The 15913-nt window shown below is 61.5% G+C and overlaps 1 protein-coding gene across 2 annotated transcripts; it reads left to right on the top strand.

Moving 5' to 3' along the window:
• Nucleotides 1–11319: 11319 nt before the first annotated feature.
• Nucleotides 11320–15178, top strand: LOC132387954 (ribonuclease inhibitor-like). Of its 2 annotated transcripts, XM_059960268.1 has the most exons (6): nt 11320–11637; nt 11793–11963; nt 12119–12289; nt 12443–12613; nt 12769–12936; nt 13100–15178. In XM_059960268.1, exons 3-6 carry the CDS (start codon nt 12192–12194, stop codon nt 13191–13193), a joined length of 531 nt encoding a protein of 176 aa, XP_059816251.1. In that variant the 5' UTR covers nt 11320–11637; nt 11793–11963; nt 12119–12191; the 3' UTR covers nt 13194–15178. The 2 variants fall into 2 exon arrangements, with proteins under 2 accessions (XP_059816251.1, XP_059816252.1); XM_059960269.1 differs by lacking the exon at nt 11793–11963.
• Nucleotides 15179–15913: the final 735 nt, after the last annotated feature.

Genomic DNA, 15913 nt, shown 5'->3' with positions numbered 1-15913 from the left:
TGTGGGATCTCTCTGCTCCGTCCCCCTTCCTCCTGTCGGATCTACCTCCCCCGTCCCCCTTCACCCCTGTGGGATCACTCTTCCCCATCTCACTTCCCGCTTTTGGGACCCCCTTCCCCCCAGTGGAATCTCCCTCCCGCGTCCCTCTTCACCCCTGTGGGATCCCTCTCCACTCTCCCCTTCCCCCTGTGGGATCTCATTCTCCCGTCCACCTTCCCCCCTGTGGGATCTCCCTCCCGTGTCCCCCTTCACCCTTGTGGGATCTCGCTCCCCCGTCCCCTTCCGCCCTGTGGGATCTCTCTCCCCCGTCCCCTTCCCCCCTGTGGGATCCCTCTCTACCGTCCTCATTCCCCCTGTGGGATCTCCCTCCCACGTCCCCCTTCTTCCCGTGGGATCTCTCTGCCCCGTCATCCGTCCACCTGTTTGATCTCTCTGCCACGTCCACCTTCCTCCCTGTGGGATTTCTCTCCCCGTCCCCCTTCCTCCTGTGGGATCTCTCTCCCCCGTCCCACTTCCTCCTGTGGGATCTCTCTACACCGTCCCCCTTCCTCCTGTGGGATCTCTCTTACCCGTCCCCCTTCCTCCTATGGGATCTCTCTGCCCCGTCCGTCCACCTGTTGGATCCTCCCCCGTTCACCTTCCCCTGTGGGATCTCGCACCCCCGTCCCCTTCACCACTATGGGTTCTCCAACCCGCCTCCCCCTTCCCCCCTGTGGGATCCCTCTCTACCGTCCTCCTTCCCCCTGTGGGATCTGACTCCCGTGTCCCCCTTCCTCCTGTGGGTTTTGCCTCCCACGTCCCCCTTCCTCCTGTGGGATTTCTCTTCCCCGTCCCCCTTCCTCCTGGGGGATCTCACACCCCGTCCCCCTTCCTCGTGTGGTATCTCCCTCCCCCGTCCCCCTTCCCCCTGTGGGATTTCACTCCCCAGTCCCCCTTCCTCCTGTGGGATCTCTCTACACCGTCCCCCTTCTTCCTGTGGGATCTCACTCCCCCGTCGCCCTTCCCGCTGTGGGATCCCCCTCACCCGTCCCCCTTCCTCCTGTGGTATCTCCCTCCCCCGTCCCCCTTCCTCCTGTGGTATCTCCCTCCCCCGTCCCCCTTCCTCCTGTGGGATCCCTCTCCCCCGTCCCCCTTTCTCCTGTGGTATCTCCCACCCCGTCCACCTTCCTCCTGTGGGATCTCCCTCCCCCGTCCCCCTTCCTCCTGTGGGATCTCCCTCCCCCGTCCCCCTTCCTCCTGTGTGATCCCCCTCCCCCGTCCCCCTTTCTCCTGTGGTATCTCCCTTCCTCGTCCCCCTTCCTCCTGTGGGATCCCCTCCCCCGTCCCCCTTTCTCCTGTGGTATCTCCCTCCCACGTCCCCCTTCCTCCTGTGGGATCCCCCTCCCCCGTCCCCCTTTCTCCTGTGGTATCTCACACCCCCCCGTCCCCTTTCCTCCTGTGGGATCTCCTTCCGCCATCCCCCTTCCTCCTGTGGAATCTCTCTGCTCCGTCCCCCTTCCCCCTGTGGGATCCCCCTCCCCCATCCCCCTTCCTCCTATGGTATCGCCCTCCCACGTCCCCCTTCCTCCAGTGGGATCTCTCTGCCCCGTCCCACTTTATCCTGTGGTATCTCCCCTCCCCCGTCCCCCTTCCTCCTGTGGGATCTCTCTCCCCCGTCCCCCTTCCTCCTGTGGGATCCCTCTCCCCCGTCCCCCCTGTGGGATCTCTCTTCCCAGTCCCCCTTCCTCCTGTGGGATCTCTCTGCCCCGTCCCACTTCCCCCGTGTGGGATCCCCCTCCCCCGTCCACCTTCCCCCCTGTGGGAACCCCTCCCCTTCCCCCTTCCACATTTTGGGATCCCCGTCCCCCTTCCCCCCCTGTGGGATCTCCCTCCCGTGTCCCCCTTCCCCCTGTGGGATCCTGCTCCCCCGTCCCTCTTCCTCCCTGTGGGTTCTCCCTCCCGCCTCCCCCTTCCACCGTGTGGGATCCCCTTCCCCGTCCACCAACCCCCCTATGGGATCCCTCTCCCCCGCCCCCCTTCCTCCAGTGGGATCACCCTCCCCCGTCCCCCTTCCTCCTTAGGGATCTCTCTTCTCAGTCCCCCTTCCTCCTGTGGGATCTCTCTTCCCCGTCCCCCTTCCTCGTGTGGGATCTCTCTGCCCTGTCTCCCGTCCACCTGTGGGATCCCCCTCCCCCGTCCCCCTTCCTCTTGTGGCAACTTCCTCCCCCGTGCCCCTTTTTCCTTTGGGATCCCTCTCCCCGTCCCCCTTCCACCCTGTGGGATCCCTCTCCCCCGTCCTCCTGTGGGATCACCCTCCCCCGTCCCCCTTCCTCCTGTCGGATCTACCTCCCCCGTCCCCCTTTCTCCTGTGGTATCTCCCTCCCCCGTCCCCCTTCCTCCTGTGGGATCCCCCTCCCCGTCCCCCTTCCTCCTGTGGTAAATCCCTCCCCCATCCCCCTTCCTGTGGGATCTGTCTGCTCCGTCCCCCTTCCTCCTGTCGGATCTACCTCCCCCGTCCCCCTTCACCCCTGTGGGATCACTCTTCCCCATCTCACTTCCCGCTTTTGGGACCCCCTTCCCCCCAGTGGAATCTCCCTCCCGCGTCCCTCTTCACCCCTGTGGGATCCCTCTCCACTCTCCCCTTCCCCCTGTGGGATCTCATTCTCCCGTCCACCTTCCCCCCTGTGGGATCTCCCTCCCATGTCCCCCTTCACCCTTGTGGGATCTCGCTCCCCCGTCCCCTTCCGCCCTGTGGGATCTCTCTCCCCCGTCCCCTTCCCCCCTGTGGGATCTCCCTCCCAAGTCCCCCTTCTTCCTGTGGGATCTCTCTGCCCCGTCATCCGTCCACCTGTTGGATCTCTCTCCCTCGTCCACCTTCCCCCTTTGGGATCTGACACCCTTGTCCCCCTTCCTCCTGTGATATCTCTCTGCCACATCCCCCTTCCTACCGTGGGATCTCTCTTCCCCGTCCCCCATTCTCCTGTGGGATCTATCGTCCCCGTCCCCCAACATCCTGTGGGATCTCTCTGCCCCGTCACCCATCCTCCTGTGGGATCTCTCTGCCCCGTCTCCGTTCCTACCGTGGGATCTCTCGTCCCCGTCTCCCAACCTGCTGTGGGATCTCTTGTCCCCGTCCCCCAACCTCCTGTGGGATCTCTCTGCCCCGTCCCCCTTCCCCCATGTAGGATCCCCCTCCCCTTCCCCCTTTTGGGATCCCTGTCCCCCTTCCCCCCTGTGGGATCTCCCCCCAGTGTCCCCCTTCACCCCTGTGGAATCCCTCTCCAACGTCCCCCTTCCCCCTGTGGGTTCTACCTCCCGCCTCCCCCTCCCCCCACTGGGATCCCTCTCCACCGTCCCCCAGCCCTCTGTGGGATCTGACCCCCGAGCCCCCTGTTCACCTGTGGGATCGCCCTCCCACGTCCCCCTTCCTCCAGTGGGATCTCTCTGCCCTGTCCCCCGTCCACCTGTGGGTTCTCACTCCCCCGTCCCACTTCCTCCTGTGTGATCCCTCTCCCCCGTCCCCCTTCCCCCTTTGGGATCCCACTCCCCCGTCCCCCCTGTGGGATCTCTCTTCCCAGTCCTCCTTCCTCCTGTGGGATCTCTCTGCCCCGTCCCACTTCCCCCGTGTGGGATCCCCCTCCCCCGTCCACCTTCCCCCCTGTGGGATCCCCCTCCCCTTCCCCCTTCCACATTTTGGGATCCCCGTCCCCCTTCCCCCCCTGTGGGATCTCCCTCCCGTGTCCCCCTTCACCCCTGTGGAATCCCTCTCCACAGTCCCCCTTCCCCCTGTGGGATCCTGCTCCCCCGTCCCTCTTCCTCCCTGTGGGTTCTCCCTCCCGCCTCCCCCTTCCACCGTGTGGGATCCCCTTCCCCGTCCACCAAGCCCCCTGTGGGATCCCTCTCCCCCGCCCCCCTTCCTCCAGTGGGATCACCCTCCCCCGTCCCCCTTCTCCTTAGGGATCTCTCTTCCCAGTCCCCCTTCCTCCTGTGGGATCACTCCTCCCCGTCCCCCTTCCTCGTGTGGGATATCTCTGCCCTGTCTCCCGTCCACCTGTGGGATCCCCCTCCCCCGTCCCCCTTCCTCTTGTGGCAACTTCCTCCCCCGTGCCCCTTTTTCCTTTGCGATCCCTCTCCCCGTCCCCCTTCCACCCTGTGGGATCCCTCTCCCCCTTCCCCCTGTGGGATCCCCCTCCCCCGTCCCCCTTCCTCCTGTGGTATCTCCCTCCCCTGTCCCACTTCCTCCTGTGGGATCCCTCTCCCCCGTCCCCCTTCCCCCAGTGGGATCCCTCTCCCCCGTCCCCCTTCCCCCTGTGGGATCTCTCTTCCCAGTCCCCCTTCCTCCTGTGGGATCTCTCTGCCCCGTCCCAATTCCCCCGTGTGGGATCCCCCTCCCCTTCCCCCTTCCACATTTTGGGATCCCCGTCCCCCTTCCCCCCTGTGGGTTCTCCCTCCCGTGTCCCCCTTCACCCCTGTGGAATCCCGCTCCACAGTCCCCCTTCCCCCTGTGGGATCCTGCTCCCCCGTCCCTCTTCCTCCCTGTGGGTTCTCCCTCCCGCCTCCCCCTTCCACCGTGTGGGATCCCCTTCCCTGTCCACCTACCCCCCTGTGGGATCCCTCACCCCCGCCCCCCTTCCTCCAGTGGGATCACCCTCCCCCGTCCCCCTTACTCCTTAGGGATCTCTCTTCTCAGTCCCCCTTCCTCCTGTGGGATCTCTCTTCCCCGTCCCCCTTCCTCGTGTGGGATCTCTCTGCCCTGTCTCCCGTCCACCTGTGGGATCCCCCTCCCCCGTCCCCGTTCCTCTTGTGGCAACTTCCTCCCCCGTGCCCCTTTTTCCTTTGGGATCCCTCTCCCCCGTCCTCCTGTGGGATCACCCTCCCCCGTCCCCCTTCCTCCTGTCGGATCTACCTCCCCCGTCCCCCTTTCTCCTGTAGTATCTCCCTCCCCCGTCCCCCTTCCTCCTGTGGTATCTCCCTCCCCCGTCCCCCTTCCTCCTGTGGGATCCCCCTCCCCCATCCCCCTTTCTCCTGTGGTATCTCACCCCCCCGTCCCCCTTCCTCCTGTGGTAAATCCCTCCCCCGTCCCCCTTTCTCCTGTGGTATCTCCCTCCCCCGTCCCCCTTCCTCCTGTCGGATCTACCTCCCCCGTCCCCCTTCACCCCTGTGGGATCACTCTTCCCCATCTCACTTCCCGCTTTTGGGACCCCCTTCCCCCCAGTGGAATCTCCCTCCCGCGTCCCTCTTCACCCCTGTGGGATCCCTCTCCACTCTCCCCTTCCCCCTGTGGGATCTCATTCTCCCGTCCACCTTCCCACCTGTGGGATCTCCCTCCCGTGTCCCCCTTCACCCTTGTGGGATCTCGCTCCCCCGTCCCCTTCCGCCCTGTGGGATCTCTCTCCCCCGTCCCCTTCCCCCCTGTGGGATCCCTCTCTACCGTCCTCATTCCCCCTGTGGGATCTCCCTCCCACGTCCCCCTTCTTCCTGTGGGATCTCTCTGCCCCGTCATCCGTCCACCTGTTGGATCTCTCTGCCACGTCCACCTTCCCCCCTGTGGGATTTCTCTCCCCCGTCCCCCTTCCTCCTGTGGGATCTCTCTCCCCCGTCCCACTTCCTCCTGTGGGATCTCTCTACACCGTCCCCCTTCCTCCTGTGGGATCTCTCTTACCCGTCCCCCTTCCTCCTATGGGATCTCTCTGCCCCGTCCGTCCACCTGTTGGATCCTCCCCCGTTCACCTTCCCCTGTGGGATCTCGCACCCCCGTCCCCTTCACCACTATGGGTTCTCCAACCCGCCTCCCCCTTCCCCCCTGTGGGATCCCTCTCTACCGTCCTCCTTCCCCCTGTGGGATCTGACTCCCGTGTCCCCCTTCCTCCTGTGGGTTTTGCCTCCCACGTCCCCCTTCCTCCTGTGGGATTACTCTTCCCCGTCCCCCTTCCTCCTGGGGGATCTCACACCCCGTCCCCCTTCCTCGTGTGGTATCTCCCTCCCCCGTCCCCCTTCCCCCTGTGGGATTTCACTCCCCAGTCCCCCTTCCTCCTGTGGGATCTCTCTACACCGTCCCCCTTCTTCCTGTGGGATCTCACTCCCCCGTCCCCCTTCCCGCTGTGGGATCCCCCTCACCCGTCCCCCTTCCTCCTGTGGTATCTCCCTCCCCCGTCCCCCTTCCTCCTGTGGTATCTCCCTCCCCCGTCCCCCTTCCTCCTGTGGGATCCCTCTCCCCCGTCCCCCTTTCTCCTGTGGTATCTCCCACCCCGTCCACCTTCCTCCTGTGGTATCTCCCTCCCCCTTCCCCCTTCCTCCTGTGGGATCCCTCTCCCCCGTCCCCCTTTCTCCTGTGGTATCTCCCTCCCCCGTCCCCCTTCCTCCTGTGGTATCTCCCTCCCGCATCCCCCTTCTGTGGGATCACTCTCCCCCGTCCCCCTACCTCGTGTGGGATCCCCCTCCCCCATCTCCCTTCCTCCTGTGGGATCCCCCTCCCCCGTCCCCCTTCCTCCTGTGTGATCCCCCTCCCCCGTCCCCCTTTCTCCTGTGGTATCTCCCTTCCTCGTCCCCCTTCCTCCTGTGGGATCCCCTCCCCCGTCCCCCTTTCTCCTGTGGTATCTCCCTCCCCCGTCCCCCTTCCTCCTGTGGTATCTCCCTCCCCCATCCCCCTTCCTCCTGTGGGATCCCCCTCCCCCGTCCCCCTTTCTCCTGTGGTATCTCACCCCCTCCCGTCCCCTTTCCTCCTGTGGTATCTCCTTCCGCCATCCCCCTTCCTCCTGTGGGATCCCCCACCCCCGTCCCCCTTCCTCCTGTGGTATCTCCCTCCCCCGTCCCCCTTTCTCCTGTGGGATCTCTCTGCTCCGGCCCCCTTCCCCCTGTGGGATCCCCCTCCCCCGTCCCCCTTCCTCCTGTGGTATCCCCCTCCCCCGTCCCCCTTCTCCCTGTGGGATCCTCCTCCCGTGTCCCCCTTCACCCTTGTGGGATCTCTCTCCCCCGTCCCCTTCCCCCCTGTGGGATCCCTCTCTACCGTCCCCCTTCTTCCTGTGGGATCTCTCTGCCCCGTCATCCGTCCACCTGTTGGATCTCTCTGCCACGTCCACCTTCCCCCCTGTGGGATTTTTCTCCCCCGTCCCCCTTCCTCCTGTGGGATCTCCCTCCCCCATCCCCCTTCCTCCTGTGGGATCTCCTTCCGCCATCCCCCTTCCTCCTGTGGGATCCCCCACCCCCGTCCCCCTTCCTCCTGTGGTATCTCCCTCCCCCGTCCCCCTTCCTCCTGTGGTATCTCCCTCCCCCATCCCCCTTCCTCCTGTGGGATCCCCCTCCCCCGTCCCCCTTCCTCCTGTGGTATCTCACCCCCCCGTCCCCCTTCCTCCTGTGGTATCTCCCTCCCCCGTCCCACTTCCTCCTGTGGGATCTCTCTACACCGTCCCCCTTCCTCCTGTGGGATCTCTCTTACCCGTCCCCCTTCCTCCTATGGGATCTCTCTGCCCCGTCCGTCCACCTGTTGGATCCTCCCCCGTTCACCTTCCCCTGTGGGATCTCGCACCCCCGTCCCCTTCACCACTATGGGTTCTCCAACCCGCCTCCCCCTTCTCCCCTGTGGGATCCCTCTCTACCGTCCTCCTTCCCCCTGTGGGATCTGACTCCCGTGTCCCCCTTCCTCCTGTGGGTTTTGCCTCCCACGTCCCCCTTCCTCCTGTGGGATTTCTCTTCCCCGTCCCCCTTCCTCCTGTGGGATCTCTCTACACCGTCCCCCTTCTTCCTGTGGGATCTCACTCCCCCGTCCCCCTTCCCGCTGTGGGATCCCCCTCACCCGTCCCCCTTCCTCCTGTGGTATCTCCCTCCCCCGTCCCCCTTCCTCCTGTGGTATCTCCCTCCCCCGTCCCCATTCCTCCTGTGGGATCCCTCTCCCCCGTCCCCCTTTCTCCTGTGGTATCTCCCTCCCCCGTCCCCCTTCCTCCTGTGGTATCTCCCTCCCCCGTCCCCCTTCCTCCTGTGGGATCCCTCTCCCCCGTCCCCCTTTCTCCTGTGGTATCTCACCCCCCCGTCCCCCTTCCTCCTGTGGTAAATCCCTCCCCCGTCCCCCTTTCTCCTGTGGTATCTCCCTCCCCCGTCCCCCTTCCTCCTGTGGTATCTCCCTCCCCCATCCCCCTTCCTCCTGTGGGATCCCCCTCCCCCATCCCCCTTCCTCCTGTGGGATCCCCCTCCCCCGTCCCCCTTCCTCCTGTGGTATCTCCCTCCCCTGTCCCACTTCCTCCTGTGGGATCCCTCTCCCCCGTCCCCCTTCCCCCAGTGGGATCCCTCTCCCCCGTCCCCCTTCCCCCTGTGGGATCTCTCTTCCCAGTCCCCCTTCCTCCTGTGGGATCTCTCTGCCCCGTCCCAATTCCCCCGTGTGGGATCCCCCTCCCCTTCCCCCTTTCTCCTGTGGTATCTCCCTCCCCCGTCCCCCTTCCTCCTGTGGTATCTCCCTCCCCCATCCCCCTTCCTCCTGTGGGATCCCCCTCCCCCGTCCCCCTTTCTCCTGTGGTATCTCACCCCCTCCTGTCCCCTTTCCTCCTGTGGTATCTCCTTCCGCCATCCCCCTTCCTCCTGTGGGATCCCCCACCCCCGTCCCCCTTCCTCCTGTGGTATCTCCCTCCCCCGTCCCCCTTTCTCCTGTGGGATCTCTCTGCTCCGGCCCCCTTCCCCCTGTGGGATCCCCCTCCCCCGTCCCCCTTCCTCCTGTGGTATCCCCCTCCCCCGTCCCCCTTCTCCCTGTGGGATCCCCCTCCCGTGTCCCCCTTCACCCTTGTGGGATCTCTCTCCCCCGTCCCCTTCCCCCCTGTGGGATCCCTCTCTACCGTCCCCCTTCTTCCTGTGGGATCTCTCTGCCCCGTCATCCGTCCACCTGTTGGATCTCTCTGCCACGTCCACCTTCCCCCCTGTGGGATTTTTCTCCCCCGTCCCCCTTCCTCCTGTGGGATCTCCCTCCCCCATCCCCCTTCCTCCTGTGGGATCTCCTTCCGCCAACCCCCTTCCTCCTGTGGGATCCCCCACCCCCGTCCCCCTTCCTCCTGTGGTATCTCCCTCCCCCGTCCCCCTTCCTCCTGTGGTATCTCCCTCCCCCATCCCCCTTCCTCCTGTGGGATCCCCCTCCCCCGTCCCCCTTCCTCCTGTGGTATCTCACCCCCCCGTCCCCCTTCCTCCTGTGGTATCTCCCTCCCCCGTCCCACTTCCTCCTGTGGGATCTCTCTACACCGTCCCCCTTCCTCCTGTGGGATCTCTCTTACCCGTCCCCCTTCCTCCTATGGGATCTCTCTGCCCCGTCCGTCCACCTGTTGGATCCTCCCCCGTTCACCTTCCCCTGTGGGATCTCGCACCCCCGTCCCCTTCACCACTATGGGTTCTCCAACCCGCCTCCCCCTTCCCCCCTGTGGGATCCCTCTCTACCGTCCTCCTTCCCCCTGTGGGATCTGACTCCCGTGTCCCCCTTCCTCCTGTGGGTTTTGCCTCCCACGTCCCCCTTCCTCCTGTGGGATTTCTCTTCCCCGTCCCCCTTCCTCCTGTGGGATCTCTCTACACCGTCCCCCTTCTTCCTGTGGGATCTCACTCCCCCGTCCCCCTTCCCGCTGTGGGATCCCCCTCACCCGTCCCCCTTCCTCCTGTGGTATCTCCCTCCCCCGTCCCCCTTCCTCCTGTGGTATCTCCCTCCCCCGTCCCCCTTCCTCCTGTGGGATCCCTCTCCCCCGTCCCCCTTTCTCCTGTGGTATCTCCCTCCCCCGTCCCCCTTCCTCCTGTGGTATCTCCCTCCCGCATCCCCCTTCTGTGGGATCTCCCTCCCCCGTCCCCCTTCCTCGTGTGGGATCCCCCTCCCCCATCTCCCTTCCTCCTGTATGATCCCCCTCCCCCGTCCCCCTTCCTCCTGTGGGATCCCCTCCCCCGTCCCCCTTTCTCCTGTGGTATCTCCCTCCCCCGTCCCCCTTCCTCCTGTGGTATCTCCCTCCCCTGTCCCACTTCCTCCTGTGGGATCCCTCTCCCCCGTCCCCCTTCCCCCAGTGGGATCCCTCTCCCCCGTCCCCCTTCCCCCTGTGGGATCTCTCTTCCCAGTCCCCCTTCCTCCTGTGGGATCTCTCTGCCCCGTCCCCCTTCCCCTGTGGGTTCCCCCTCCCCCGTCCCCCTTCCTCCTGTTGTATCTCCCTCCCCCGTCCCCCTTTCTCCTGTGGGATCCCTCTACCCCGTTCCCCTTTCTCCTGTGGGATCTCTCTGCCCCGTCCCCCTTCCCCCTGTGGGATCCCCCTCCCCCGTCCCCCTTCCTCCTGTGGGATCCCTCTACCCCGTTCCCCTTTCTCCTGTGGGATCTCTCTGCCCCGTCCCCCTTCCTCCTGTGGTATCTCCCTCCCGCATCCCCCTTCTGTGGGATCTCCCTCCCCCGTCCCCCTTCCTCGTGTGGGATCCCCCTCCCCCATCTCCCTTCCTCCTGTATGATCCCCCTCCCCCGTCCCCCTTCCTCCTGTGGGATCCCCTCCCCCGTCCCCCTTTCTCCTGTGGTATCTCCCTCCCCCGTCCCCCTTCCTCCTGTGGTATCTCCCTCCCCCATCCCCCTTCCTCCTGTGGGATCCCCCTCCCCCATCCCCCTTCCTCCTGTGGGATCCCCCTCCCCCGTCCCCCTTCCTCCTGTGGTATCTCCCTCCCCCGTCCCCCTTCCTCCTGTGGGATCTCCCTCCCCCGTCCCCCTTCCTCCTGTGGGATCTCCCTCCCCCATCCCCCTTCCTCCTGTGGGATCTCCCTCCCCCATCCCCCTTCCTCCTGTGGGATCTCTCTGCTCCGTCCCCCTTCCCCTGTGGGTTCCCCCTCCCCCGTCCCCCTTCCTCCTGTTGTATCTCCCTCCCCCGTCCCCCTTTCTCCTGTGGGATCCCTCTACCCCGTTCCCCTTTCTCCTGTGGGATCTCTCTGCCCCGTCCCCCTTCCCCCTGTGGGATCCCCCTCCCCCGTCCCCCTTCCTCCTGTGGGATCCCTCTCCCCCGTCCCCCTTCCCCCTGTGGGATCCCTCTCCCCCGTCCCCATTCCCCCTGTGGGATCTGCCTCCGCTGTCCCCCTTCCTCCTGTGGGATCCCCCTCCCCCATCCCCCTTCCTCCTGTAGGATTTCTCTTCCTCATCCCCCTTCCTCCTGTGGGATTTCTCTTCCTCATTCCCTCCTCTACTGGGATCTTTCTTCCACATCCGCTTCCTTCTGTGTCTTTCCATCCTTTACCTTAGGTGATGTCTCTTCCTCCATCTCCCATCGACATTTCCCGATTCTCAAATCTTCCTCACTGTTTGACTTCTCCCCTTCACACCTGCCCTTTCCGACTGTCTCACGTCAGGAACACTTTTCTAACCATTAGGGAATGAGAGAGAATATGTGGAGTTTACAGGGTCACACCGACAGACGAAATTACTGACATTCGGTGAATTCATTGGAGCTGGGCAGTGAGGGACATTGACAGTGATGGGATCTACGATCAGTGAATTACTGAAGGGTTTAATGTTCCCTGAAATATCCGGGTGAGAGAAATGCCCTCAGACGGACAATTTTAATCACAATGTTCATCAATTTGTCTGTTTGTGTTTAGACTGAACGATAATAAACTGGGGGATTCAGGAGTGAAACTGGTGTCTGCGGCTCTGAGGAACCCGGAGTGTAAAATACAGAGACTGTGGTAAGTACCAGACTGTGGGAGATTGTGTTTACAGTCACTGGGTGTCTGACACTGAACATTAATGTGATCAGTAATTGTGTTACTGATAAACACTGGGGATTTGTACCGTCTCCTGTCTCTCTGTGTCCTTCACCCTCACTCTCTCTCATCTCCAGGCTGGACAATGTCGGTCTCACAGATTCTGGTGCCGAGGATCTCGTCTCCGCTCTCAGTACAAACCCATCACTGACGGGGCTGGACCTGAGTGGTAATAAACTGGGAGATTCAGGAGTGAAACTGGTGTCTGCGGCTCTGAGGAACCCGGAGTGTAAAATACAGAGACTGTGGTAAGTACCAGACTGTGGGAGATTGTGTTTACAGTCACTGGGTGTCTGACACTGAACATTAATGTGATCAGTAATTGTGTTACTGATAAACACTGGGGATTTGTACCGTCTCCTGTCTCTCTGTGTCCTTCACCCTCACTCTCTCTCATCTCCAGGCTGTGGGATGTCGGTCTCACAGATTCTGGTGCCGAGGATCTCGTCTCCGCTCTCAGTACAAACCCATCACTGATGGATCTGAACCTGAGTGGTAATAAACTGGGAGATTCAGGAGTGAAACTGGTGTCTGCGGCTCTGAGGAACCCGGAGTGTAAAATACAGAAACTGTGGTAAGTACCAGACTGTGGGAGATTGTGTTTACAGTCACTGGGTGTCTGACACTGAACATTAATGTGATCAGTAATTGTGTTACTGATAAACACTGGGGATTTGTACCGTCTCCTGTCTCTCTGTGTCCTTCACCCTCACTCTCTCATCTCCAGGCTGTGGGATGTCGGTCTCACAGATTCTGGTGCCGAGGATCTCGTCTCCGCTCTCAGTACAAACACTTCAGTGACGGATCTGAACCTGAGTGGTAATAAACTGGGGGATTCAGGAGTGAAACTGGTGTCTGCGGCTCTGAGGAACCCGGAGTGTAAAATACAGACACTGTGGTAAGTACCAGACTGTGGGAGATTGTGTTTACAGTCACTGGGTGTCTGACACTGAACATTAATGTGATCAGTAATTGTGTTACTGATAAACACTGGGGATTTGTACCGTCTCCTGTCTCTCTGTGTCCTTCACCCTCACTCTCTCTCATCTCCAGGCTGAGGGATGTCGGTCTCACAGATTCTGGGGCCGAGGATCTCGTCTCCACTCTCAGTACAAACCCATCACTGACGGATCTGGACCTGAGATCAAACTCTCTGACAGACCGATCTGTCCCCGCTCTCCGCCGCCTCATACTGACCCTCCCGAGTCTGGAGCGGATCTGGTGAGTGTTTGTGTTAATGTTCAATGTGATAAAATATCAGCGGATCCGCGGGTTTTCTGGTGATATTTGTCTGTGAGTGTTGTTGAAACATTAACCCCGGTCCCCTGTTACTGACACTGTTGTGTGATCTGTTTATTTCATCTTTATTCCCCATCTGTTTCAGGCTGTGGGGGAATCGGTTCAGTGGGACCGGGATGAAGGAACTGAGATCTCTACAGGGATTCAGACCCGGACTGATGGTGGATCTGAACATCTGAATGTGGTGAATCGGTTCAGTGAGACCGGGATGAAGGAACTGAGATCTCTACAGGAACCCAGACCCGGACTGATGGTGGATCTGTGAACATCTGAATGCGGGGAATCGGTTCAGTGAGACCGGGATGAAGGAACTGAGATCTCTACAGGAACCCAGACCCGGACTGAGAGTGATCCTGTGAACATCTGAATGTGGTGAATCGGTTCAGTGAGACCGGGATGAAGGAACTGAGATCTCTACAGGGACCCAGACCCGGACTGATGGTGGATCTGTGAACATCTGAATGTGGTGAATCGGTTCAGTGAGACCGGGATGAAGGAACTGAGATCTCTACAGGAACCCAGACCCGGACTGATGGTGGATCTGTGAACATCTGAATGTGGTGAATCGGTTCAGTGAGACCGGGATGAAGGAACTGAGATCTCTACAGGAACCCAGACCCGGACTGATGGTGGATCTGTGAACATCTGAATGTGGGGAATCGGTTCAGTGAGACCGGGATGAAGGAACTGAGATCTCTACAGGAACCCAGACCCGGACTGATGGTGGATCTGTGAACATCTGAATGTGGGGAATCGGTTCAGTGAGACCGGGATGAAGGAACTGAGATCTCTACAGGAACCCAGACCCGGACTGATGGTGGATCTGTGAACATCTGAATGTGGGGAATCGGTTCAGTGAGACCGGGATGAAGGAACTGAGATCTCTACAGGAACCCAGACCCGGACTGATGGTGGATCTGTGAACATCTGAATGTGGGGAATCGGTTCAGTGAGACCGGGATGAAGGAACTGAGATCTCTACAGGAACCCAGACCCGGACTGAGAGTGGATCTGTGAACATCTGAATGTGGAGAATCGGTTCAGTGAGACCGGGATGAAGGAACTGAGATCTCTACAGGAACCCAGACCCGGACTGAAAGTGGATCTGTGAACATCTGAATGTGGGGAATCGGTTCAGTGAGACCGGGATGAAGGAACTGAGATCTCTACAGGAACCCAGACCCGGACTGAGAGTGGATCTGTGAACATCTGAATGTGGTGAATCGGTTCAGTGAGACCGGGATGAAGGAACTGAGATCTCTACAGGAACCCAGACCCGGACTGATGGTGGATCTGTGAACATCTGAATGTGGTGAATCGGTTCAGTGAGACCGGGATGAAGGAACTGAGATCTCTACAGGAACCCAGACCCGGACTGATGGTGGATCTGTGAACATCTGAATGTGGTGAATCGGTTCAGTGAGACCGGGATGAAGGAACAGAGATCTCTACAGGAACCCAGACCCGGACTGATGGTGGATCTGAATGTGTGAACATCCCCGCCCGCGGGATGGGGACATTTGGCCGACTCCCCGCCCTCCCCTTTAACTCCCGCCCTTACCTTTAACGGCCGCGCGCCGGGGCTGATTCCCAACGGTTTTAACGGAACCGGCTCGGGCCTCGCGCTGTGTGCGTCGCTCGCAGCGGTCCCGCAGTGACGTGTTTCCGCCTGTTGTCCGGCGGGGCAGCATCCGCCGGAAGTGCGTGTTGGAGACGCCCCACGTGACTCCCCGGGGAATTACCCGGACAGGAAGAGCCCGGGGTCCGGGGCTCAGTCTGGGACACCGGTGTCCCGGGGTGGGGGGGATGGTCCCGGGAGAGAATCCTTTTGCCCCCTTTGCTGAGGACGGTGCATTCGGCAGCCTGGCCGATATAATGATGTTAAATGGACAAATCCCTCGGCAGTGACCCTGGATCTGCAGCGATCCCGGACACGGCCCCGAAGTGTGATTTTATAATCAGTTTTATAATTTTATAATCAGTTCCCCGATGCAGAGTGACGGTGAGCAACGGGACTGGTTATTATTCAACCGGTCACCCCTTGTCGCCGGTCAGTTAATTGTGTGTGACTGTCAGCAGATTATTTATTCCCGCACGTTAGCAGCTCACACATTGTTTCATTGATATATCTCATAAAAAATCAATAAACCACTGATCTTCCTGTCTTGTGTCGGACTCGAGTTTTATTTGAGGTTTCTGTTGCCCACCACACCCTGTGCACTGCAACAGTGGGTCGGAGCTCCTCACACTGACACAGTAGCGTCTCAGCTCCAGGCTGAGGGAGGTTCGACAAGCAGAGTCTTGGAGCCCCGGATCTCATCTCCACCAAAGCCCATTTCTGGCAAATTGACCCCCGCCTGTCCCCCGGTGTCAGACACAGAGTGAATCACCCTCCACACCGTCCCATCACACACTCCCGGGGTCAGACACAGAGTGAATCTCCCTCCACACCGTCCCATCAGACACTCCCGGGGTCAGACACAGAGTGGATCTCCCTCCACACCGTCCCATCACACACTCCCGGGGTCAGACACAAAGTGAATCTCCCCCCACACCGTCCCATCACACAATCCCGGGGTCAGACACAGAGTGAATCTCCCTCCACACCGTCCCATCACACTCACCCGGGGTCAGATACAGAGTGAATCTCCCTCCTCACCGTCCCATCACACACTCCCGGGGTCAGACACAGAGTGATCTCCCTCCACTCCGTCCCATCACACACTCCCGGTGTCAGACACAGAGTGAATCTCCCTCCACACCGTCCCATCACACACTCCTGGGGTAAGACTCAGAGTGAATCTCCCTCCGCACCGTCCCATCACACACTCCGGGGGTCAGACACAGAGTGAATCTCCCTCCACACCGTCCCATCACACACTCCTGGGGTCAGACACAG

Source organism: Hypanus sabinus, unplaced genomic scaffold (assembly GCF_030144855.1).
Source record: "Hypanus sabinus isolate sHypSab1 unplaced genomic scaffold, sHypSab1.hap1 scaffold_2419, whole genome shotgun sequence".
NCBI classification, from domain to species: Eukaryota; Metazoa; Chordata; class Chondrichthyes; order Myliobatiformes; family Dasyatidae; genus Hypanus; species Hypanus sabinus.
This window is presented reverse-complemented; position numbering and strand designations above follow the sequence as displayed.